The sequence below is a fragment of the Lissotriton vulgaris genome, chromosome 6 (assembly GCF_964263255.1).
Source record: "Lissotriton vulgaris chromosome 6, aLisVul1.2, whole genome shotgun sequence".
Taxonomy (NCBI): domain Eukaryota; kingdom Metazoa; phylum Chordata; class Amphibia; order Caudata; family Salamandridae; genus Lissotriton; species Lissotriton vulgaris.
The window spans coordinates 1,643,929,114-1,643,954,349 of NC_141694.1; the positions used below are offsets into that span (position 1 = coordinate 1,643,929,114).

The window sequence follows — 25,236 nt, forward strand, 5'->3', positions numbered from 1 at the left end:
CCACCACTCACTCGACCAGATGTCTTGGTCCTTCCCGAAGACCAAAACCTCAGTCTTGTCGCCATTTAGCTTCAGGGAGTTGGTGACCATCCAATCTGCCTGAGGGTGGACCTTGTCACGGGGTCTCACCACCTGAGGCCGAACCTGTTTACGGTTGCCGTGGGCGAGAGGGTGATTTGGGGCGGACGCCGGGGCACGTGTGACAGGTGTCTGAATCCCACTGTCCGCATCTGGGAAGCGTTGTTTGTAATCTTGTACTAGGTACCGCAGGTCATTGACAAGGGTCGCCGGCAGGCATATCATTGGGGTGACCTCCGTGCGGACACTAGTGTGTACGGATTGTTCCTGATAAGTGAACTCCTCATGCTCCTCATCAGTACTTTGGCATTTGACGTTAAGGTCCGAGATAGAGGTAGCGGGACCTGGCTGGTCCTCCTCCTCAGACTCCTCACTTTGGAAGATGTCCTGAGGTAGCTGCCTTTCCACTCTGCTTGGAGATGTAGATTCCGGGGTAATCTGTGCCCTGGTAGTTTTTTCAGACGTGGACTGCAATCCTGCTGCCGTCGAGGGAGCCGTTGACGGTGGTAACGAGATGGCCGACACCTCGATTAGTTTGGATTTCTTCCATGGCTCCGTGAGCGCCATCCCTGTCAACGGTTCGCTCGTTGACGGAGTTTCCGTCGTCGAGGATGACCTGAGCGAGGACGGGGCAGTCGCCGGCACCTTTGTCGTGGGCGACGATTTCGACGTCGAAGATGTCGTCGCCGATGCACCCATCGACGGCGAGCCCGTAATCAGTGCCTTCGTCGACACCGCCGTTGTAGCCTGCGTCTTCGGGCCTTTCGTCGACGGCTTCGTGTTCGAGCCTCCCGTCGACGTCTTCTTTGTCGACGGTGTGTTCTTCGACGACGATGGGCTCGTCAACGCTGACGTCGTCGGCGGGGACTCAGTCGCCAACAGGGTCTTCGTCTTCGACGATTTCAGCAGAATGATAGAGGAAACAGGTCTACCTGAGGACGAGGATGTAGTCGTGGTTGCCGCCTAGTGAAGCAGTCTATTGAAGATTTGAGATCGAAGAAGTACTTTCAAAGAAAGTTCGATGATTTCGAAGAAAACCTGAGGAGAGCTCAGGCTGGAGACTCCCTAGCACGACGTGCGGTAGAAAATCTGAGGGACTGAGGCTCCTCCCAGGAAGGTTCTAGAGGGAGGTCGGAGCTGATTGGCTAACTGTGAGAGTTTGGTCCTTTTTACATAAGGACGAGGAAAGGCTACTAAGGGGAAGCCCTTAGGCCTCTTTTCTCTATGTATGTCTATAGGACATTACTTTTTTATGTACCGGAGGCTCCCGTCTTGGCGACGGGGAATGATTCAGGCATGTGAATCTATGAAAGACACCCAAATACTGGATAACAGTACTTCTAGAAGTTATTAAATAGATGTAGTGCAGTACAAATAAAGAAACATATTTCTAGAAAAATAAAGTTTCAATTTAGCCATGCACCCTTTGCTTGAAATATGAAAGACAAAATCATGTAATGTCTCAAATTAAACAGTCTTTGTTACGAGGTCAGCAGAAAACTGATCACTGTAAAGCTTAGTTGTTCATCATTGAGCTCCATATTTGACATGGACAGATTATGACTGTGTGGGAAAAACGGACTGTTAGGACGGAAAACTCCCTCGCATGGTGATGGATGTGCACCCCTGCAATGAGTGCCGCAACTGTACTGATGTCATGCGTCTTTGCCATGAATTAGGCCTGACTCACATATTGCGGTCTTTTTTGACCAGGAGGGGCACCCAAAGCGTTACCCTCATAGGGTTGAATGGCTATTGTCTTTACCAGAATTTAAGCAGCACGACTGCAGTGGTGGCAAGCGGCCTTCTAAGAATCAATAGGAGTGAACAGGTCATTTTTATTTGTAACACAGGAGGGGGGCCTGCAGGCCCAATCATTATTCACCTTAGCCTACATCGGGTGGTGTGTAGTGCTGCACAGTGCATGTGTGATCTAAATGAGCTGGGCGCATGCATGCCTGTGAATGGTGCAATACAGTGATAATGCAGTCCTGTGAAGAACGTGTATGCTATATGCATGTGCTGGGTGTATGTGTGCCTGTGAACGGGACAATACATGGAAGACTCTGGGTTCCATTTAAGGAGACACAGGGCTGCTGGGTGGAACATGGGGAGAGGAGATAGAGGTATCCACTCGACAGCTTTGTTTATTGCTGCACCCTTGTAAGTTGTGTGGGACACACTGTGAGAAAGGAGAGCATGACTCTTCAATACACTTCAAAGAGTGCTCTTTGATTCAGAAAGAGGTCACAAAGAGGGGGCCTGGGCAAATCCCAGGAAAGAGACTGGCTGATTAGCGAATTATAAAGAGTAGGACTGGGTGGGACCCTTGGCTAACCTTTTGATTCACATTGCTAAGGCTGACACCCGGGTGTGAAACTCTAGTCACCGTCATGGTTCCTGTGTTGTGGGGCTATCAGATTTGGAGTCGCTCCTGCTGTGACAGACTGCTTTCAGGATGAAGAGAGAACATAGCAGTGGGCACCTCAAAAGGAAGCAGAGCCCAACATAAAATTTAAAGACTCAGACTCTAAATCAAATTTGGTATCTGGAAGTGGCGTATAAGGAGCCAGCCGGGCTCTGCAAAGAGAAGCTCAGCAAGACTTCTGCCTGTGACACAACTGAGGGCCAAGGACTGCTTGTCTCCCAGCTGGGTGAGGGGGCATCATTTAAGTAATCCAAGACCACCAGCCCTGGAGATGGGAGCGTGCTTTCCAAGACAAGTGTGTCCTGTGAGGAAGAAGAGAGTGCTGGATGGAACAAAGTCCAGTGGGAAATCCTGACAAGTGGATCTCTGTAGCGAGGTGTGAGCATATCTGCTGATGCACCGATTAGGTCATTGCCTGTGTGCAGGAAAAGTCAGCGACCCTCATATGCCACAGAAGGGGTGCAATGAAGTGAGCCATGATCGATGTACCTAATGGGTCATCACCTTCATGCATTTCAAGTAGGCCACCAGGTATATCAGGTGGGGCTGCCATGAAGAGTACTGCCATGCAGAGTGAGCCATTGCCGTGTGTGGTGCTAAGTTGTTAGCCTTGTATGCCAGATAGGGTCCGAGTGAAGAGAGCTGCTGTGGCTTTCGGGTCAGACCTTGTGTGCAGTGGAGAGACAGTGAGCCCATATGCCAGAGGGGGCCACCCGGACCAAGTGAGAAGGGTCAGGTCCAGACTGGGAACCAAAACCGGCCCTGGCAAAGTGCTCAGCCACCGACCCCCGTGGTGGGTTGGGGGGTGCTGCTGAGTTCTTTGCCAGGTCCGGTTTTCTGCAGATATTGTTACAGGGACGATTTTTCAGCCCTGTAACAAAAATGGCCCCCAAGGGCCCAAATCCGGCCCCACCCATGCAGTGCACCGGGGGATTGCCCGCTACAGCCAGTCCGGCCCTGAGAAGGGTAACCTGGTTGAGAACATCATCAGACAAGAGAGGCTGGTGTGGTGACCATAGCAGGCCTAAGCTGTAACGGAGGACCAGCAACAGGATCTTGGCCCCCTGCCTCCGCCCACTAGATGGGGAAAGAACTTAGCCATCTTGGAGGAGCATTGAGAAACCCCTGGCCACTGCAGGACAATGTGTGAAGAACTTAAGGACAGCTAATCACAGCCTAGCTGGGTCTTGTGTAGAAGACTTACCGGAGACAGCCGCTGAAACTCTAGCGCCCACGGAGGGGATGTGCTCAGACTCCAGTTGCTCCAATCCTGCTGGTGCAGATAAGACCGCTTTCAGGTCAGTAGGCTCCAGGGGGGATTTTCTTGCCAGAGTATGTCTCTCCGCTGGTACACTTTTGATTTAATACAGAGTCGAAATTGGACTCCTGAGATGCTTATTACTAGTGGGGCTAAACCAGAATGTTGCCTACTGTGAATGGAGAGTAACCACTATCGCTAGCTTGAGCAAATGGGACTCAGTGACCCACTTATGAAACACTAGAAACCTGTACTCAGGAGACTGTGTGCATGGTTTGTGGATGTCATATTACTTTGTAGTTGTAGGCAAATATTTCTTTAATTACCAAAGCAAGTATTTGACAGGACAATCATTTGTTGCTGCTGCTCATATTTTGAGTTGTGAGCCTGTGTTCGCCCCCTTTGTCTACCGCCTGCCTCCTCCCTCCCCAAAGAAGCCTTGGACTGCTCGACCCACTCTACCGCTTAGAGTCAAGTGACGAAGAGGTACTTGGCCCATTTGCTCAGGATCCATAGTAGGTCAGGCCCCAGAACATCAGGAGTAAAAGGCCTCAACCCCCAAGGTTTGGCCCATTAACCTCTGTTTGCCCACTGTCCTTCTGAACGGGTTCTTCAGTTATATAGTCATCCCTTGTACAAAGTGACTATTGAGCTGGCTGAATCAACGTATGGAGGATCCCATTGGAGGCATTTGGAGTGGTTCTTGTGAGTGCATCAACAGCTACACAATACTGTTTTTTCAATTTGCTGGCTCCAGTGAAATGTGAATGCCAAAAGGTTGATAGGTAACCAAAAATAAGGGTTTCACTGGTGGATTATGTGCCAACTGTTATATGACTGCATAGTTTTGCTGAATCAATTTATTGTTTTAAAAGCGCCAATGAGTGCATAAATCGGATCGGCCCTAGAAAGGAGAGTGTTAGATTTGGGTGTCTCTAGTTGGCACAGGTAGGTACTTGTGACAAATAGGGTCCCTTGCCTGTAGTCAGGGTAAGGGGGTACACTCCTAAAATAACCCCTGCTCACCCCCTTGGTCGCTTGGCATGAGCAGATAGGCTTATCTCAGAGGCAGTGTTTAAAGCATTTGTGAACACATATATTAACCCAGTGACAACACTACAGATGGGCACCACACAGTTGTTTATTAAAAAGAAGTATTCTTTCTATACATTTAACACAAGACCATTAACGAGAAAAATCCACAATACTGTACTTAAACTAGTAGAATTAAGTTAGTTCTCTTAAGATCTTAAAATGCAACTCTGAGTCAATGTACCTTTAGATGCGACACGCAGGGCAATGAAAAGGGTTGCAAAGATGGTGATGCGTTGAAATTTTGGTGCAAAGAAATAAAGACGTCGTCTTCTTGTCGTTGAGGCACGCTTTACCGATGATGCCAGATGTCTCGACCCGATGCGCCATCTGCAGCGGCGACACCCTTGTTCAGAGATGCGACGACAGCAGCACGCTTCTCCGTGGATGCGAGGCGCTTCTCCGGTGCAATGCTTCAGCTACAGCGGTGACACCCTTGTTCAGAGATGTAACGGCGACACGCTTCTTCGTGAGTCGCGCTTCCAGGTCCTTGCGACACGCAGTCCCTCAAAAGGCCCAAAACAGCAGAATGCACTTCCAAAGAACTCTTAGGGAGCTGGTGGTTGAAGTCTGTTGTCTCAGACTTCAGCAGGAGGCAAGCTCTTCTATCAAGCCCTTGGAGATCCTTTAGAAGTTGAATAAAGCACACAAAGTTATTTCTCCTTTCTTTGGCAACCAGGCAACCACTGCAGGCCAATCTCCCAAGCAGCACTTCAGTTTCGGGATAGTCTCTCCTCCGTTTCTTGTGGTTCCTCTCCTCAGCAAAGGTTTCTTCTTGTTGTCCAAAAGTGATCTAAATTCTTGGGATCAGGGTCCCACTATTTATACCCCAAAATCCTTTGTCCTCTGAGGGCAGAGGGTGCTTTACCTAATCCAAACCAGTTCTGGTCAGTCCTGGAGCACTCTGTTTACTTGACTCCTTTCCTTTTATAGTTCAGCGCAGAAACATCAGACGCCCCACAGGAGGTGGAGCCAGCATTGTGGAGGGAAGGCACAGCCGTGGAGCACCTTGTTGACATGACTCCTCTCCTTTCACAGTGCAGGGCAGATACATCAGATGCACCACATGAGCCAGCATTGAGGAGGAAAGGCACAGCCCCATTCAGGCCCCAGGTCAGGTGCAACTCCTCCCTCCCATCTAGATGCAGATCTCTCTATTCACCACTGGGCGGACTCACCCTGTCTCCTGGAATCCCCCTGCCACTCAAACTCCAGACAAGGAATACACAACCTAGCAGAGGTAGGCTTCAATAGTTAGACAAGAAAATACCTACTTCCTAAAAGTGAAAAAACACAATGTTAAAGTCAACTTCACAAAAATATGTATTTTATCATTCTGAGTTCAGGCATACTAAACTTGAATTTCTACCATGTGAGTCAGTTAGGATTATAAAATGTAATAATCTAACTGCCCATTCTGGCCTATGGAGACCAGGTAGCCTTGCAATACTGAAAAAACGAAATTGGCTGTAATTCACTATTAGGACATGCCACACACACCAGGGCATGTCCTACCTTATACTAACAATGCACCCTGCTCTTGGGCCTACCATAGGGGTGTCTGATATGAAGAAAAGGGAAGGTTTAGGGACTGGCAAATGGTTGCACTTGCCCAGTCAGCATGGCAGTACCAGACTGCACACAGGCTCTGCAATGGCAGAACTTAAGACACACTTTTACATGCTGCTTCTGTGGGTGGCACAACCAGTGCTGCAAGCCCACCAGCAACATTTGGTTTACAAGCCCTGGGCACTCCTGGTGCACTGTACTAGGGTCTGATAGGTAAACCAAACTAGAAAATCATGGAATCACAAATTCATACATTAATTTATAATAGGGACAGCATAAGCACTTTTGCACTGATTAGCAGTGGTAAAGTGCCCAGAGTCAGAAAATAGCCAACAACGGGGCAGAAAAAATATGAGGAAGGCAAAAAGTTCAGGGACGACCCTGCAAACAGGGCCAAGTCCAACAGAAAGCTCATGTTGTACTAAGTTGTGCAGCAAAAGGAGGATTATACTCGCATAAGACCTACTTGTTGTCTTTGCTCAGATGTGGTGATGCCAGAGACACCTACCCTTTTGCCTAACTTAGGTGGAGTTTTAAAATTAGTGTTAGTTCCCACTGTTTAGATCAGCTAAGATGAAAATATGTAGAACTGCCCTTGGGTTCAGTAAAGTAATGTTATGTAGAGCCTGGGTGTAAGCAGTTAGTATGTTTTCCCTCTCTTGAGAGTTCATAACAGTCCAATGAAACACTATAATCCAGGCAGAGTGGTCAAGTACTGGGTCCAGCTATCCCTCAAATCATGATTTAGTATGATATTGTTGAAAAATAGTGCATTGTGTGGTTCACAAATCGCTTTTTTAAGACTGTAAGCAATTTTAATTAGAAGCTAATAGGAATGAAGAACAAGTTACCGTCTGAAACGCTCTTTCTGATGAATACTCTAACTGCACATTCTGCTCCTTGTGAATATTCCCCAGGAGTCGAACTGGATCTGGGAACTCAAAAGCAGTACACCTGCATGCCGGTCGGTCGCATTAAGTGGCTCTGCACCAACGTTGTTCTGCTCCAAAAGTGAAGAGCAGGGCTGCATGCAAGCTCCACCCAGGCATGCTGATGCCGTTTGCTTTTGCTGGCTTGTCTGCACCCTCAGACAAAGAGCACCCTGCAAATTGGCCTGACTAATGTGCAAATCTCTAGACAGGGACATTTATAGGTAGGAAAAAGTATACACCAGAAATTACTTTACCAAAGGTAAGTAACTTGTTCTTCTGAGGATACTTTTACCTGCAGATTTCTCACTTTGTGAACAGATACCAATCCAGTATCTCACCAGGAAGTGGGTACATGGAATGACTAAGGCCAAAATTCCTGAAGGATCGACAGGCAAAATGCCCTTCCTGTCGAACTTGACTGTCCAGGCAGTAGTACTTGGTAAACGTGTGCACTGATGCCCACATCACTCCCGGACAGATATTTAGGCCATAAGGATGTTCTTAATAATGATTTAGTTACAAAAAATATAGATTTTTCTAATTGCAACAATGGCTGTATACAAGCCTCATGTTTGCATTTAAAATCAAGAAAAAACAGAGCCACTTATAAAGAGCCATCACCCAGCACAATCATTATTACTTTTATAGCAAATTTCAAGCAAGTACACTGCGTCCCATGTGAAAGAATGAACCAACATGTTTAGATAATCTACAGTACAAACACACATATAAAACAAAGAAAAAACAGACACACATGTTTCATTAACCACAAACAACCAAATACATTAGTCCATTTTAAGGATTTTAATAAATCCACGCCTTTTATTGAATGAGGCTTAGAAAATTTGTTTGAGTATTTTAAATGTCGACTATGTTTCGACCCTGTATTGAATACAGAATCTCATCAGGACCAACAATTTTAGGGACACCTTATACTACGAACGCACAGTAAAATCTCGACTAGATTTTCATAGCACAGAAAACATAATGGACCGAAATAGATAAGAAGTCATTGGTGGAGAATATGATGTGGGACACGCTGAGAAAGCACACTGCGGACATAGAAGAGTTGATCTTTTTGTGCACGTCACACTCACGTACTATATCATGCCGACTTCCCAAAGCAATACTAAGACATAATGGTTAAGTATTGTTTCCAGCTGCTTGCCGAATTAACGCCCTGATGGGACGACTTCAGAAGAGGCAAAAATAGAACAAACAAGCAAGCAGGTTGGATAAAGACTGCTGATCAGAGGATGAGGCGATTAAGTTCAATCTAAGCTACAGGGCGCTGGTATTTTACTTGGTTGTTTGCACTTAATAGGAGTCACATCTCATCTCAGGGTGACTACATTTTACTTTTAGATTAAATAAACCATTTAGAAGCCTTCATTTAAGTTCCCGAAATAGGTCTAAAACCCAACAAACAATTACATTTTTTTAAATGAGCCATGTCACTCTTACAGTATTTTACCTGCTCAGATTTAAACAGATGGCACTAACCTATGCAAGTGGGTAAGCAATTGCTTGGCCTGCTACATAGCTTAATCTCTTTCTCGGTACTACAGCACAGATGTTCAAGCCTATTGAACCTTGTGCCTTCCTGTACTTCACATTCTTGTTTATTTCATGACAACTGTATTTCTCCTTCAAATCACTTTTATGAACATTTTAAAATAAGCTAAGTTTACACATCATACCAATCTCCCACTTTCACAAATCTATAAATTTTTTTGTAGCTCTAATTAATTTTTGTGCTACTGTTCATTTTGCCAGACAAGGCCCTCATACAATGAAACACTGAATCCCATTTGAGACTTTTACCCATACACAACTGTGTTGTGTGCATTCCAGTCACACACTCCAGTGACCAAAACAATACATCTTCTTAAGCCAGAGCAGCACTGTTAGGATAACAGACAATTTTTCTGCCCACATGTTCTTACCTCAGGTGGTTGGGTTGGAGAGTGTTTCTCTTCCTCGGTCTCTGTTGGCATTTTGAGACCACCATATTTCTTCCAATAAAGCCAACAAGACGCACATAGTCTACACTGCATGTTAGGTGGGCCCCAGGAATACCACTGTTGAGACTGGTTTGCTAAAGATAAGAAAAATAGCTAGAATGTTACAGCAAACATTAAATCAAATGTATACAATGCTTTGGTTACTTATTTCCCAGGATTCTGCACCAATTCCAACCAGGTACCGGCTATCCTCACTCACTTTTCAACAGAAAAACATGTTTTGGCATTTGAGGAAAATGCACATACAAAGAAAACATCTTTGCTAAGAAGCCTGATAGGATTTACATTTTACAAGGCTGGAAGCATGATATTCAGTGAGTCAAATGGAATGTCCTTATGAATAATTGCTAGCAATGTGCATGTACCTAATCTGGTAGAAAAATGTATCCACAACAAACAAAAAACTGTTATTTTCCTATAGAATCAGTATCATTCAGCATCACCTTTTAGGCCCCAACCCTTCAGAACACTAAACAGAGTTTTGGCAATGGACCCTGCTTTCTCCAACCTATACCATCCCCTCATTCAGGTCTTCTCTTCCTCATAAATCCTTCAACGATGTTCTCAAATTGTATTCTGCCAAATACGGTCATCAACTAAGTATTTTTGTCTCATTAATCAAACACTGAAACCATAACTGCCTGTATAATTTTCTGAACTTAGAAATGCCCGTAAAGACACGAGTAGAAAAGTGGGAATCAAAAGCAATGAGATTATGATTTCTTAATTTACCACTTGATTTTTGAAGCAACAAAATCAAAATCAGTACTCACTGTAGCAGCTTTCGCACGCCCGACCTACAGATGGGTTTTGTGCTTGGAAGGACGGACCAATCACTCCATTCAATGCACTTGGTTTTCCATTATTGCTGGAAAGTTGATTAGGATTCGGTTTGTTGCTGTGATAAAGGCAAAATGTAGTTGGTCAACCAAATAATGGTTAAATAAACTGTTACGCTTTGGAATCAGAGAGTGTAGTGGCAAGTCAAGCATCATAAACTGTTCAACGTAACAAGGGATAAAACCTCAGTTGTTGATGTGTAATGCTCAATTGCTTTATTTTCTCTAACTACCAGCATTTTAAGTAACCTTACTTTATGGTGGTGGTCCAAAAAACAAAATATTCCAGCAGGTTTAGTTTACTAAATCACATGACACGCAGGCAAGCACTACACCAGCTCCTTTCAACAATGCACGAATCCTATATGCATTACTTAAACTAGAGCAAGGTTCAATGATTGAAACCTTTCAAATCACAACTGACATTTCTTCCTGCAAAGAGATTATTTATTCGAAATTTCCTGTGATATATCAAGCTATTATTGCACATTTATACTCAGAAAAAAACATAGTATCATAAAGAACAACACAAAAAAGGAAGAAAGTCAAGGATGAATATGAGAACCAGGAAAGGGAAGAATGAAAGAACAATGTCAAGTACATAGGAGAAAAAATGCAAGGTCGAAAAAGCAGAAGTAAGAGAAAAGAAAGTAAGCTGGAGTTCCATTTTGTCCTCCTTGCTTTTTAACATGTAATTAACTCCTGTGGCAACGTCGTTGTTGGATATAGGTTTTAGTTTCATAGGTACACAGATGACTTCAACATGCTTTTCAATCTCAAATCTGACTCATGCACTTCTGATTTTTTTGCAAATATTCTTTTTTATGTAAAACCGTGAATGGCTTATAATTTTCTTAAATGAAATCCGAATAAAACGAAGAAATTGGTCTCTAAAAACTACCTGGTAAACTGGCAACCCCTTATGTGTCCTAGCTCTATTAGTTTGGCCCCCGTCTCAGCAACAGTGGTAAAAAGAATCCAGGGGGTTTAATGGACTTGATTGTACTTTAATGAACAGATCAATAAGGTGTCCAGCTCTTGAAATTGGTAAATAAAAATACTAGGAAAATTCGGTCTTTCATTTCAGTGAACTTACACAAACAAGTCATTACTATTTTTCATCCAATCACCCTTATTCAATGCAAATTCCTGTTATGTGGTCTTACCTACAACGTTTATTAGGAGATTACAGCTAGTGTAAAATGACAATCTCCTAATTACCTACTGGTGATTTCACTGGGGTACATATTTCTACAACCCGAATACAACTTTATTGGCTGCCAATAAAGCAGAGGATTCTTTTAAAATCCATGGTCATGGTCAATAGGATTGCTCATAAAGGCTCTCTCGCTTTGATTTTCACTAAATGCAATAAGTACAAGGCCTCTGTTGTAATGAGTTTACATTCAATTAGCTATTGTAATTTCCGTATTGTTTATGTTTAACTGAGGAACTGTCTCCACTGTTTACTATTAGAATTTAGAATGTTTAGATTCTTATCTCTTTTGATCACCTGACTGAAAGTAGATGTTGTGCTGCACTAATAAAGAGCTGTCAATGTTATCCTGTATTTTATTACTTTGCAAAAATTGGCATTGTAGAGGTGCATCTGTCATCACAGCGGCACTAGAATGATACCATCTCTATTTATGGAGTCATCTTCGACTGCAAAGTGTGACCATGGTTGCCAGTGTATACTCTCAAGCAACCTTTTGGTGATAACAGTAGATCTACAGCTACTACTGGAGACTGACTTAAATGGTGTCTTGCAATATGTAAGGAGTTGTAAAAAGTGTGGATCATTTTGGCCTTTGTGTGTGTGTGTAAAGGTGAGAAAAAATGTTACGCTGCAGAGAGGGAAGGTTTCATGTATTACGAGCAATTACGATTACAAGTGGGAGGGTGATTGTGGCAAGAAAATGGAGCATCACGGTATTGTGTCTTTATGAAGAAGTTTTAAAATGTTTTGGATCTTAACTACAAAGTTCTGATATAATTGCTAAAAGTTTTAATGGTACCACTATTGATATCATTGGTTTTGAATGGGTCAAGATTGATTTTAAAAGTAGGAGTACTACCATTAAATTATATGTGGTTGATAAAGGAGTCAATGTATTAGGGTGAATAGACCAATGGTCGTTGGGTATAATTTTGAACCCCAGAAGTAAAGAACCAATGGCAGTTATTACGGAAGCGAGTTAATAATCTTAACATAATTGAGACATTTCCAAAGTATTAAAAGACACTATAGAGAAACAGCTGACTTTTCTCATAGAAATAAAATAAAGAACCAAGAAAAGACAGGCTTGAGGCTAGCACAGACGACTGGGGGCCTAGTAAACTATATAGGACCTTAACCTCAACCTCTAGGCTCATTGATAGAGATCTATAGAGTTCAATTCAGGAGCACCATAATGTATGGGGCTGAACTTTGGGGACACCTCCTTGTAGGTGCACTGGTTAGCTCTGAGAACAACTTCACGAGACAGCTCTTTGGCCTACCACCTAGTACCCCCCTCTTGTCCCCCTACGAATGGATCTTGGGCTTAGACCCATAAATGAGGAGATTGGGCTATGACCCTTGACCTTTTGGAACAGATTATGGGCGACCCCAGAACTAGCAGCTTATCAGTAAAAAGTAAAGGCGATTCTTGGGCTCCCTGGGGTGGAAAAACTACCCTCGTTTGCACATATAAAAGACCTGTGCTCTAGACTAGGATGGACAAATTTATGGACCCATCCCAAGGAAGCATCCTTGACAATCTTACACCTTGACCTAGTTAATTCCTACAGATCTTTTAGACTGGCTGAACTACAAGAGGGCACAACATCTGGCAGTATACCATCTGACTTTTTTAACTTTAAAGACCAGTTTCTATTTGAGGCTTTTCTTGATGAGGTCTCCCCGCGCATGGCAAGGAAACTTTATGTCCAGTTTAGCTGGGGTTGTTTGTCAGTACATACATTTACAAACAAATGGACCAAAGCCACCCCAATGGTCTGTCCTGTTTGTGAGAGTCAGGAAGAAACCCTTATGCATGTCTTTTTTTTCTGCCCAGGCTTCAATGCACCCAGGAGGTACTGGCTTTCACCACTATGCAGGAACATGGGGTTTAGACAGATACTGGTCATCCCCCGATTGTTTCCGCTGTGTTGCGCTTCCTAAACTCTATGTGGCTTAGGCGTCGCAAGTTTTTAAACTCACCAAGAACATGCTACATATTAAGTCTGTTTTCCATTGCTTTGATCTTTTTAATAATCAATTCCATGTTTTAAATGTTTTTAAACCTTACCATTTAAAAAAAAAAAATGTGTTATGAATTTGTATAACCTATGGTTAATGGTAATATTTTGTAATGTCTATAATGTTGTGATGTTTGTATTTTATCTCTGCTTTTATGGTCTTTTATGATCGAAATAAAGCTTGGAAATGGAAAATAGAAAATAAAGAAACTTGAGGTGCCTGTTAAACAAAAGATAAGGGGGTACCAATGATAGTAAGACAAAAACTCAAGAATATGTTGAATGAAATGGCGAATTAATGCATAATAGAGGAGATTGAGTCATTTGAATCGGTTTCCTCCATACTTTTGAAACATAAGGCAGATTACAAACTAAGATTGCATGTGGATTTGAGAGCACCAAATGCTAATATTGTAGTATATATTGGCACCTCTTACCGGATATCTATGAAGTGATTTGTATGCTTGAAGGTGCACGAATATTTTCCACATTAGATTTAAGATCTGCCTACCACCAGATTAAAGTAACAGAAGACTGAAACATTGCATTCCTTTACACCACAGGGACCATACCAATTCAAAAGGAAGTTGTTTGGATTAGATTCTGCATCACCAGTGTTCCAAAGGGCTATATTCCATATTTTCAAAGATGTTAACAACTTTGTGAGGTGTTACCAAGATGATATTTTGAAAGAATGAACAGGAATATTTCGAACATATTAATGAAGTATTTAAAAATCTGGAAAACATAGTCTGACTCTCAAGAGCTTCAAATGCAATTTGCTCTGCAATTCTGTGGATTATTTAGGCCATTCTTTGTCTGGTAATGGAGTTGTGCCCAAGAAATGTACTGTGTATGCTATCCTCAGTGCTCCTGCACCAGAAAATAGAGAACCACTCCTCTTATTCACAGGGTTCTGCAAGTATTATAGCAAAGGTATTAGGAATTTTGCCACCAAAATGGCTTTGAGGGAATTGACAAGGAAAATATAGAATTTCTTAGATCAGAAAAAAGGAAAGTGTCAATTCAGAGTGTTAAGCGAGATATTGTGGAGGCACCTACGTTGAAGCCTTTCTGTCTCAACAAAGAATGTATCATTGCTGTGGGTGCTAGCATGTATGGAGTTGGTTGTGTTTTGTCACAGAGGTGTAGTAAAGAAGATTGTAATGTAGCGTTTGCATCCAGGGCCTTAAATGATACTGAGAGGAGTTAGACCGTGATTGGAAAAGAGCTATTGACGTGCATATGGGCTATTGAGCCTTTCCAGAAATTACATGTGGGGAGGGCGATTCACATGAAGGAAGGATCACAAACCACTGGCGAACATTATCACCTGGTGGGGGAGAGGAGGAGTGGAATGTCACTGCATGCACTGCCAGATTGACTTCAAGGCTATGAGAGTATTGTTTTAAAGCTCAATTTATTACTTGAAAGTGCAATGTGACGGCCGATTGGTTATCAAGGCTGCCTTGCCGGTTAGAGGATGAGTGTAAGTGTGAGTGAAGTGGACATGATTGCTATTATAGAAGATGTAGTTGCTGGGACTTTTGAGGTCATTAAGGAGGAGAAGTGGGCAGAGAGTGAAACAATAGATACTTTATGGCAACAGGTAAGGAATTGTGTGATGGAAGGGTGGCCTAGAAAGGAGTGAATTTCTCCAGATTTATTACCATTTTGGAAGGTGTACAGAGAATTGGACACAGAAGGTGGATTTTTATTCAAAGAAGGTAAATGCATTCCTCTGGCAAAAAGTGATTTCGCGTCTGGCTCATGAAGAGCATATTGGCCAAAAGGCATATCAGAACCTCTTTTTGGTGGCCAGGTATGGACAGGATGGCACACAGGGTAGTAAGATTGTGAAATCAAAATGTTAATGGCAATAAAACCTAAATGGCTACCCCAACACCTTTGAAATGTGTTGCATGGCAAAAATTCCACGAGAAGAATAGTCTAACATTTCTTGTCTTTTTCACCTCAAGAAGCTAGGTTTTCTTTAGTGATGATAGATTTTTTGAACCTTCTTTTCCATATGTTCTGGTTTCAGGCCATCGTGAATCTAGGTGCCTGCAATATAATGGCACTTTTATGCTGAGCCTTATCCTTGGCTCTACTTTCTCCGTACGGGTTTGATATTATCTTTATTTTAACAGTGTTTGTGCATCTAATACAGGTATTTACTTGAGGCGTGGCTCAATGGTTAGAGCGGCAGACCCTGATGCAGAGGTCTGACCCGGGACCAGGTTTCAATTCCCGCCTCGGCGGCACTTGGACTCTATTTCCCCGGACCTGATAATTCCCGCCTCAATGCCTAGTCTAATCATGGGTCCCACTCTGTGACTCTGGGCAATAGCTTGCTTAATCTCCACAACGGCCCCAGCAGCGCTGTGGATGCCTGGCTTCACCTTGGGGTGCCCAGGAGTGGACATTTCACAGGAAAGCCAGGATGGGTTCCACAGCGGTATGAATACAGCACTACGAGGCCTCCGGGTAGAAGTGCGTTATATAAATACTCTACATTTACTCTATTCATGTAACTGCACATGCGTTATAATTTCTTCGCTTCGCTGTTACCTATACAAGCTTTACATAATTTCTTTAGAGCTGTGTACTTGCCATTACGACGTATCAAACCTGACAGGAATTTCCCAGGACAATATTCACCAACATACCAATTTCTGGGTAATTATAATCGTTCGTGTCACATCGGTCCAGAGACTGTAGATCGTTCTTGTTCAATGCATCAAGATACTTTCAAGCTGTGACATGCTTTACTGATCTTTTTCCATGTGTCCTTTTTACTATTTTCTCAAATTTGCATGTATTGAGTACCAGGATTGGACTCTGAAAGGACTACTTAAGAGGCATACATATCCGTATTCCCCTTATATGGTAAATATCAAGATTTAAAATGTGTTAGGATAAGCTATCATCCCCATAGTACCTTTCATTATGAGTAATCATGTTGATTTTTCTTTGTAGACCAGGATATATTGCCTACACGACCTAGTAGCTCTTTACCAATCAACTTTTTCATAACATCTTGCCGCTTGAATATTACACCGTAATCATACTTACCTTCCATAGCCATCTACCTGTGGCTCACTGATATTCAATGAATATTATTCATCCATGCCATTCCTTGGATCACGTGATCATCTGCCTTTATCTTGGCCCCATTTCACTTAGACATTTCTTCTCTATAGTTGCTAAACTTTTGGTGATGGTTTGAGCTTCACATTTATTGCTATTGGCACTGGTGTCTTTTTAACATGTAGTCATTATGGCACATGTTGTTTTAACTTAAGGGTAAGGTGAAGGTTTGTAGCTGATTATTGTAATTCATTTATCTTGTAACTCAGTGTATTTTATGTTGGTTTTACTTTGAAAGAAGTTTTCCTGATAAAGGAGCAGTGTGCGCCAAAATGCGCATAGAAGATCCATCTTACAGTCACTGTCTGTCTATTATGTTGTTGTTTATGTTGCATTGTGAATCGTAACATTTTGTGAATGTTCTGTTGTCCGTTATTCACAAAAATATTTCTTGTATTGTATTATATTGTACTTTGAGTGCTGTCATCTTGTGAATAAATGTATTATTTGTTTGACTTGTGTTATAAAATATTTTTAATCAAATTATATTATAGATATGAACTTTTCACAGATAATTTTAGTCTACAGGGAGTTCACTTCAGGGCAAAAAAAATGAAGGTCAGAGCATAGAAATCCAGCACCAGACGTTATAACTGGTCATTGTCTAAATACCGTACAGTCAGCTTGGTGCACTGGGTCTGAGATGTGACCTACATGCATCCCATAGAGGTGGTATTCATACCACAGTACACAATTAAACACAAATGACCCTGCACTCAAAATACACAAATAAACTGTTTGTAAAGGAAATTATTGTCCATAATGTGAAAGCACAAACGGATATGAAAAAATAGTTTCCCAAATGAAAGAGCAAAGAGGTTGTGTTATTGAGTGTAGAAAACTGTGCCTTTATTCTTTTAGTCCATAAACATTTTCTGTAAAATACAGACGCACACTGGACAAGACTGCCAAATAGTTTTGTCCCTCAGGGGACTTCTTCAGGGCTCAAAAGTCCATATTTTCTATGTTTTATTATTCATATATTGTGTTTGGATCAGCAAAGAAGTGAAGTGAATGATTTATTGTTTGTTCTTTTATTCAAAGTAAAATCTCTGTAAGCAGAAAAGAGCCACGCATTCTCAAGGCGCCCTGTTCTTGGCTCTCTCAATTTTATGGTATGGGATAAGTATCTCTCACCGCGTATGTGCGGTTATCCGGTTCAATAAATTCCATTGAACCGGACGACCGAACATATGCAACACAAGAGGTGTATAAAAGACTCATGTTTGTAGGAGCACCTACGGTTGATTAGGGTACGGAAGACCATGACACTCTGTGGTCTTTAATTGGAAACAGGAATCTCATACACACTACTGACTGTCTTACCAAGTTACTTGATATTTGCCTGTAAATTATATTGAGTGCGTAGAATGTATACAATTTCAAAATCAATGATGAAAATTTGTTCTTAGCAAATTCCACTATATCTTCTGCCCAACTTAGTAGTATTACTTGAGTTTTCAGTGTGAATTTGAGGGACAGTCTCATTGGATCATCATTTGATGTGTGGGCGATTTCCAGAGTTTTATTAGCTTTGTTTTGATAGGTCAACCATGGGTTTGCAGGTGAGTTTTCCCCTTATCCAAGAATAAACTGATGAAGGCATTAAGAATAACCGGTTTTGCACTCTGCACCAGATGGCAGTATTTGAGAAAGTCAGCTTTTAAGGCAAAATCTTGCTTCACTAGACCCAACTCTAGGCGCAGCTGAGCCCCAGAGGTGCTACTGGCGAGCCAGAATAGTTCCTAGAAGCCTTACATTAGATCTGGTCAAGTCAAAGCAATCCTACCTGGAAACCCTTGACGGCCATATATCAAGGCTGGCAATAGTTTTGCTCTGGTCACTGTCGTAGATGAGACTTCCCCCATACATTAACTTTCCAAGATGAAGTTTGGGAGATACTTTCTCAGCTAAGCATATACCAAGGTAATTGAACCCTGCAGCATAGCTCAAGGTGGAACAGCCTATGTGCCATTTTTTGATGTTTCAAAAAACTATTACATTGTATTTAGATTTGTTAAGGGTCAGCTTGTTCTTCAGATTAAATTCAAGCAATTTATCAAGTGCTCGTTGAAGTCCCATATAGGTTTGGCCTAGTACAATTATGCCATCAGCATACTGTGAAAATTGAATATAGTTATAGTATATTTTGGGTGAAAATGATTGAGCAGTTTCTAGTGTTATGCCAATATCAGCCATATAAAGACTAAAAAGGGTGAGTGCCAAAACACATCTCTGTTTCAGACCTCTGTTGGTGTATATATTTATGCTGCCACCCTGTGACCTTGCCCAATTTTTATTTGCACCCATGTGAATATAAGGGTATTAAAACCTGTAGTAAATGTAACTGGATTCTTCCAGTCCTTGCAATAAAATGATTTCATATGCCGTCTAATCCATGTCTAGCAGGGTGATGAGTCCGTAGCAAGTACAAGATCCAAGACTGCATTTTAAAAATATAGTAGGCAGAGAACAGACGCTCGGCAGGAGTCCATAACAGCGAACAATATAAACTATTCTTTATATAATGGAGCTAAATAGCATGCCTAAAAGTCTACGTCTGCTTTTAGCACAGTGTTAGGACCAGCAGCTCCATTTGTTTTTCCTTGCTTAAAGGCAAGTTTTGCACTTCGAGTGGTAATACAATTACTCTTATTATAAGAATCATGCCCATATATAATTCTTGGGGCAGAAGCTCTTCAATCCTCTTCCACATATAATTGCACTATGTGACGTTCCCAGGCCGTACCAATAACTCCATTTTCATCTGCCAGATTGAGACCTTAATCTATTTTATTATTAAATTTCCGAAATTTGCTCTGATCTTTAGTCATTTAAACCTTGCAGAAAACTAGTCACAGAGATTGAGTATTTTCTTTTTCTACCCACATTTTCAACTTGTACTCTGTTTGAAGAATGCAGATTTGTGCTTGAAGAAGAGAGCCCATGTTCTAGTGATGCAGGAGACAGTTACGTTTATTATTTTCCCATTTTAAATGTTATAATTCTGGGTTGAACCATTTTTTGTGCATTACATTATTCTATTTGGAGGGCATTGAGCTGCTATTACCCAAACTCATGTTGTTCAGCAGGGGTTGTATTACTGATGGCCACACAATTAGAAGGTTGGAGCCCTTTGTATTAGCGAAGACACCAGAAAGTTTAGGCACGCTGGGGGGCTTTGCTATTGTTTTAGTCTCTTCATGTCCAGAACCTTCCGCATTACCTATTTCAGTGTCAACGGATGGAAACAGGCCCCCATCATGGATAGATTCTCAGTGTGAAAGGTTGCAATGGAGGGGTCATAAGGAGCTGGGTAGTGATTTATGTTGCATAACTGTGAATGAGTAATCCATGCATTCTGTTAAAAGTAGATAGGAGATCTAGGTATAATATAGGATGGCGTATCTGCTGGGAGAACGATGGGTGATATTGGACGCAATTAAAAGGGTTAGCTGGATGTTGGGTAAAAAGGAGTTAATTTTTTCAATGGGTCTTATTATAGCTTTTGTAAATGTGTCATCGATGACTACAAGATCAGATGAGTGGAGAGACCCTCACCTCCAAACAAGATCAAGTTGAAAGATTAATTATCCAGCGCCATAAACTAACATCTTTCAATCCTTGTTTTGAAAGTTTAAATACAAGTTTATAAGCAGTAGATCGATTTTTGTTTTCTCAAGGCACATACCTTGCATGGTTATTGCCTGAAGGAAGTTAGAATTAGTATAAAGATATGCTGCCCTGGACATGATGACTATAGAAACGTGGATAGCTAAGCCACAAGACATCCTTCCATTAGTACTATTGGAAATCACTGCTGTGGCAAATTCTTGAAAAAAATTAAAAGGGTGCTGTCCAGGTTTCTTGGACACATGTAATGTCCCACTGATTTAAAAATGAAGCACTGCCAGGATTTTTTTAGCAACGTTCCGGGGGATAAATGCAAGCAAATTAGACGCAGATCCTAAGTGAGTGGCACGCTGCTCATTGGGCTGGTTAGGAGTGCCAGTTGGGTCTAGAGCCGAAGACTGCTGGTAGTCAGCTCCAGTCGGCTAAGTGCTCTTGCTCAGCGAGGGAGGAAAGCTTACATTCTCGAACACTGCCTACCTGTAGAGTGACTAGCACAACCCAAGAAATATCTAATTGTGAACTAGAGGGATCTAAGCATCTTTTCAAAGTTGTTTGATGAGGTTGCCTTTACAAACCTTGTATGGAAAGGTTTGATCTGATCAGGATTATCTGGTTATTTTCCTTTTTGATTTCTTTTATGCTGAAAAATTGCCCCATTTTTCAAAAGTTGTCTATGCCTTGTACACTAGCCCCGCTATTGTTGCTGACTTCCATATTACCTCTGTTTCCTCCATCCCAGTGAGATTTTAACATAGGATCGAATGCATACTAATAATATTTTCCGGGGTAATTCCACTTAAGCTGGAAAATGAGCTAACAACGACAGGAGGTTGTCTGTTTACGACATTGTGTGCTCCATTCAAATGAAAGATTAGGGTGGAACTGTTAGACCCAAAATGTTCTTATCTTCAGCATACCCATTCCTCCATTATAAACTGCAGACGTAGAGGAAGTTTTTAACCAGCCCTAGGGAGTGGGTCCGACCTTTGTCTGAGTTGGAAAGGCAATCATGCCTAGAGCTGTTAAATGGGATGAGGAAGCATTTAGGCACCCCGATTGGTTGAGGGCAACTGTAAGACATCTGTTGAGTTTAAGAACTTTCTCATTGCACTAGTCAAGCTGACAAGGACTTACCCTGGTAGTTCAGCATCCATGGCTATCCGACCATGCTAAGTCTGTGGCTTCAGAAAGCAGCTCCAGCTTTTGCAACACTATTTCACCCGCATTGTGCATTGAGTTGAGAATAGATGTGTTAATGGTGTTTCATATTAGAATTGGTGAAATATTGTGTAGTATCCTCAGGTTTTACATGGGTTCCTTTACTCCTCTGCATGTAGCTGCTCAGCCAGTGTGAGTGTTCCGGTTAGAATGTTAGTGTGAGTGGAATGCGTGGGTGCCTGGTGTATGAGTGTTGTGAGTTTAGGATGGGCTGAGCAGCTAGGAGGCTGCTCCTGGTAAGGTCTTAATCTGGTCTTGAACTAATCTACCTGTGATCTTGTACCATCTTGTAATAAACCTCTAAGAATCACCTGGGTGCGCCAGACAATGTTAGCTGTATATTTTTTACAAGGACATTTCTACAAAAAGAACTGTGCGTATGCTGTCCTATGCTCGTGTAGCCACATTTCCTGAACTGTGCATTTATGCAATGTAAGTATCAACAGCTTTTCAACTGTGTGCAGCTGATTTGATGCCACACTGTGCTGCATCTGTATTTCCATACTACACACTTCCTTGGGTGTTAGTCCCACGCAACGTATTCTGTACATTTGGGGGTCAGTCCCAAACATTGTCTATTATTTCACTTGGGTTTTAGTCCCATAGTGGCGTATTGGGTTTTCGCCACAGACTTCTCATGGGAGAAGTACTTCCTTGGGTGTCGTTCGACCCATTGTATTCTAGTCTGGGTTAATGTTTTCCCCTCACTTCTGTCATGCTTGTCTTGTTCACTTGTAGTAATGAGCTCTTCATTCACTACTTACTTATTTTTTTTTTGTTCATTATTAAAGGAGGAGGATAGTGTTAGTGTTTTTCTATCTCTATCGCTTTCTTCCTTCTTTATTTTCTTGGTTGTCTGTTTTCCCTCTCGCGATGTGATGTCACCCTCATCCCTCGGTTTACAGTTTTCTTGCTACGATTGTATATTTTTACTGTGTATAGATTTTCTCATCATTGTTATTTTCTCTTTTGTTTTCCATTTCGACAGGAAGAGGATAATGTAGTATCCTCAGGTTGTACATGTGTTCCTTTACTCTTTTGCATGTAGCTGCTCAGCCAGTGTGAGTGTTTCAGTTAGAATGTTAGTGTGAGTGGAATACTTGGGTGCCTGGTGTATGAGTGTTGTGAGTTGAGGATGGGCTGAGCAGCTAGGAGGCTGCTCCTGGTGGGGTCTTAATCTGGTCTTGAACTAATCTACCTGTGATCTTGTACCATCTTGTAATAAACCTCTTTGAATCACCTGAACTGTGTGGACTTGATCACTACATATTGACTGATTTCCGATAGGTGGTAATTGTAGATATGTTTTTCCTATTTGTGCTAATGGCCGTTATGTGGCAATAAAATCTGTGACAGATTGGCTGGTACGATTGTTCTGCAACTGGTAAGGAGAGCAGGAGCTGCGAAAGATCGTGGACACATTCTAATCTTTGCAACACAGACCTGCCTGAGATCAGGTGCCATGCCTCTAGGTTCGATATATATATATTACCTACTGGCTATCGCCAGTAGGTATATATAGTTAGAATTTTTTCTCTATGGGACTTTTGAAAATTCTATGTCTAATAACTTTGGCGTTTGTGGACGGAATCGGCTGAAATTTTCAGGAAAATGGCACATTTTGTTTCTGAGCAGCCCCTGAAAATTTGGTGGGGTTTCGTCAAGGGGGGGCTGAGAAAAAAGGGGGGTCCCAAAACGCGTTTTTTGCATTGAGTTTTCCATAGGGCGGTTGGACTCACTTTTAGCTCGAACGGCTGAATGGATTTGCACGAAACTTGGCAAAATTGTAGGGACTGTTAGCCCGATGTGCCTTTGCTAGGTCTCAATATATGTGCTCCAGTAGTTTTTGACAGCGATCCGGTCCGCTTACTTTTCGCTTATCGGAACTTTGCGCGCAGAAAGCTGATTGGCTCTCCGGTGTCTGTCAACATTTTAAACAGTCCGGAGCGGCCGCCATCTTGTCTCTCGGTAGGATCGAGAGAGAAGAAGAGGTGGAAAACGAAAGGGGAATTTAATGAAAGGGGGCAAGGTATCCCCCTCTTGACCCCCTAGGAATGTTGTTGGGGTTATTAAAGGGTCCCGTGGGGAAAATAAAAAAAAAATGATTTTTCACGGTAGAAGCGCGGCCGCGAACTGGTAGCGAAACGGGAATTCGCCATTTTGTGCTTCGTTAATTAAATTACTAGTTATAAGTGGGTGCGGGAGACGTATCCTAATCCCCTATGTTTCCTGAGGGTGGCTGAGGAGGCTGATATATGTTGATACATCTCTTCCAGCGGCTGTGCGTGAGCTTTTTTTTTTTTTTTGCTGCGTGACAGTCCGGAGCGGCCGCCATCTTGTCTCTCGGTAGGATCGAGAGAGAAGAAAAGGTGAAAAACTAAGGGGGAATTTAATGAAAGGGGGCAAGGTATCCCCCTCTTGACCCCCTAGGAATGTTGTTGGGGTTATTAAAGGGTCCCGTGGGGAAAATAAAAAAAAAATGATTTTTCACGGTAGAAGCGCTTCACGGGCCGCGAACTGGGCCGCAAACTGGTAGCGAAACGGGAATTCGCCATTTTGTGCTTCGTTAATTAAAGTACTAGGTATAAGGGGGTGCGGGAGACGTATCCTAATCCCCTATGTTTCCTGAGGGTGGCTGAGGAGGCTGATATATGTTGATACATCTCTTCCAGCGGCTGCGCCATCTTGCCTTTTTTCGAATGCCACAATTTTGTCGTGCACGGCAGCCATTTTAGATGCCAGGCTGGTCCCAGGCTATCACCTAACCCTGCGGATGTAGTTTATGGCCCCAGCTGTAGAGAATTCAGACATGCCAATCCTCCTGATTCAGGCGTGTGAGTACTGATTTCAGTGCTAGTCTCCCGCCTCCCGATTTCTGCAAGCAAAAACCCGGGGGCATATTACGAACAACTAGCGATAATTTTTGTCTCTAACTTGTTTAGAGACAAAAATTATCGCCGCACATCGGCGATTTTTATCGCAGATAAACCTTGCTATTATCGCTGAAAAGTCAGCGATATTCATGTATTATCGACCTAATGCTCTTAGCCATGTTATCCACCTCCCATTGGATAACATGGCTAAGAACTGCTCAGGGCAGGTGTTAGATTTTGGAGATATTCGCGCTTAGCGCGAATATCTCCAAAAGTTGGTAATAGAAGGTAGCGATGTTAGGGACTGTTTCCAGTCGCTAACATCTTGGCACGCCACTTTGCATGTCATTAGTGATAAGTATCACTGACATGCAAAGCGGGGCCCAAGATGGTCGCTATCTCCTTTTAGCTGTCACTAACTAATTTTATCTCCGCTTTCATGGCTTTTAAAGCCAAAAAAGCGGAGATAAACCCCCTTGATAATATGCCCCACGATTCCTTGGGGTTTCAGCTGACAGGGCTTGGTATTGTGTTACATGGTAATTTTTCCATGAAACGTCAGAGGGTCGATGCAGGGGTTCTAGAAGAGGTGATAAACCATTTAAGCCTCATGAACAAGCGCATGGTCTTTTAAAGATTTGTGAAGTACTCGGGGCGGCGGTGTGTGTGTGCCCTCTTTCAGGAGCGGGCGGGGGGGCACTGCCAGCAACTTGCCAGGTCAGGTAGTGTTCAACACGTGCATCACCCTTTCTCTGCCTGCTATTGCGCTCCATGCTTCGGAAAGGTAAGAAAAAGAACGTGCATTTGAGTTTGAAATGTCCGATCCTGCAGCAGCACACTTCCAAAGCCCACACATGACAATAACCCGATTCAAGGCCCCATTCACCCGTTTTAAAAAA

The 25,236-nt window shown here is 42.5% G+C and overlaps 1 protein-coding gene across 2 annotated transcripts in view; it reads right to left on the reverse strand.

Annotated features, from left to right (window-relative positions):
* The window catches only part of LOC147709244 (metastasis-associated protein MTA3-like), a 790,513-nt gene that overhangs the window by 397,427 nt on the left and 367,850 nt on the right, over nt 1-25,236 (reverse strand). For both annotated transcript variants that reach the window (XM_086927807.1, XM_086927806.1), the window contains exons 12-13: nt 10,155-10,279; nt 9,304-9,455 (exon numbers count right to left, since the gene is read on the reverse strand). In XM_086927807.1, the coding sequence (XP_086783933.1) occupies nt 9,304-9,455; nt 10,155-10,279 (277 nt within the window). The remainder of the gene's footprint in view (nt 1-9,303; nt 9,456-10,154; nt 10,280-25,236) is intronic.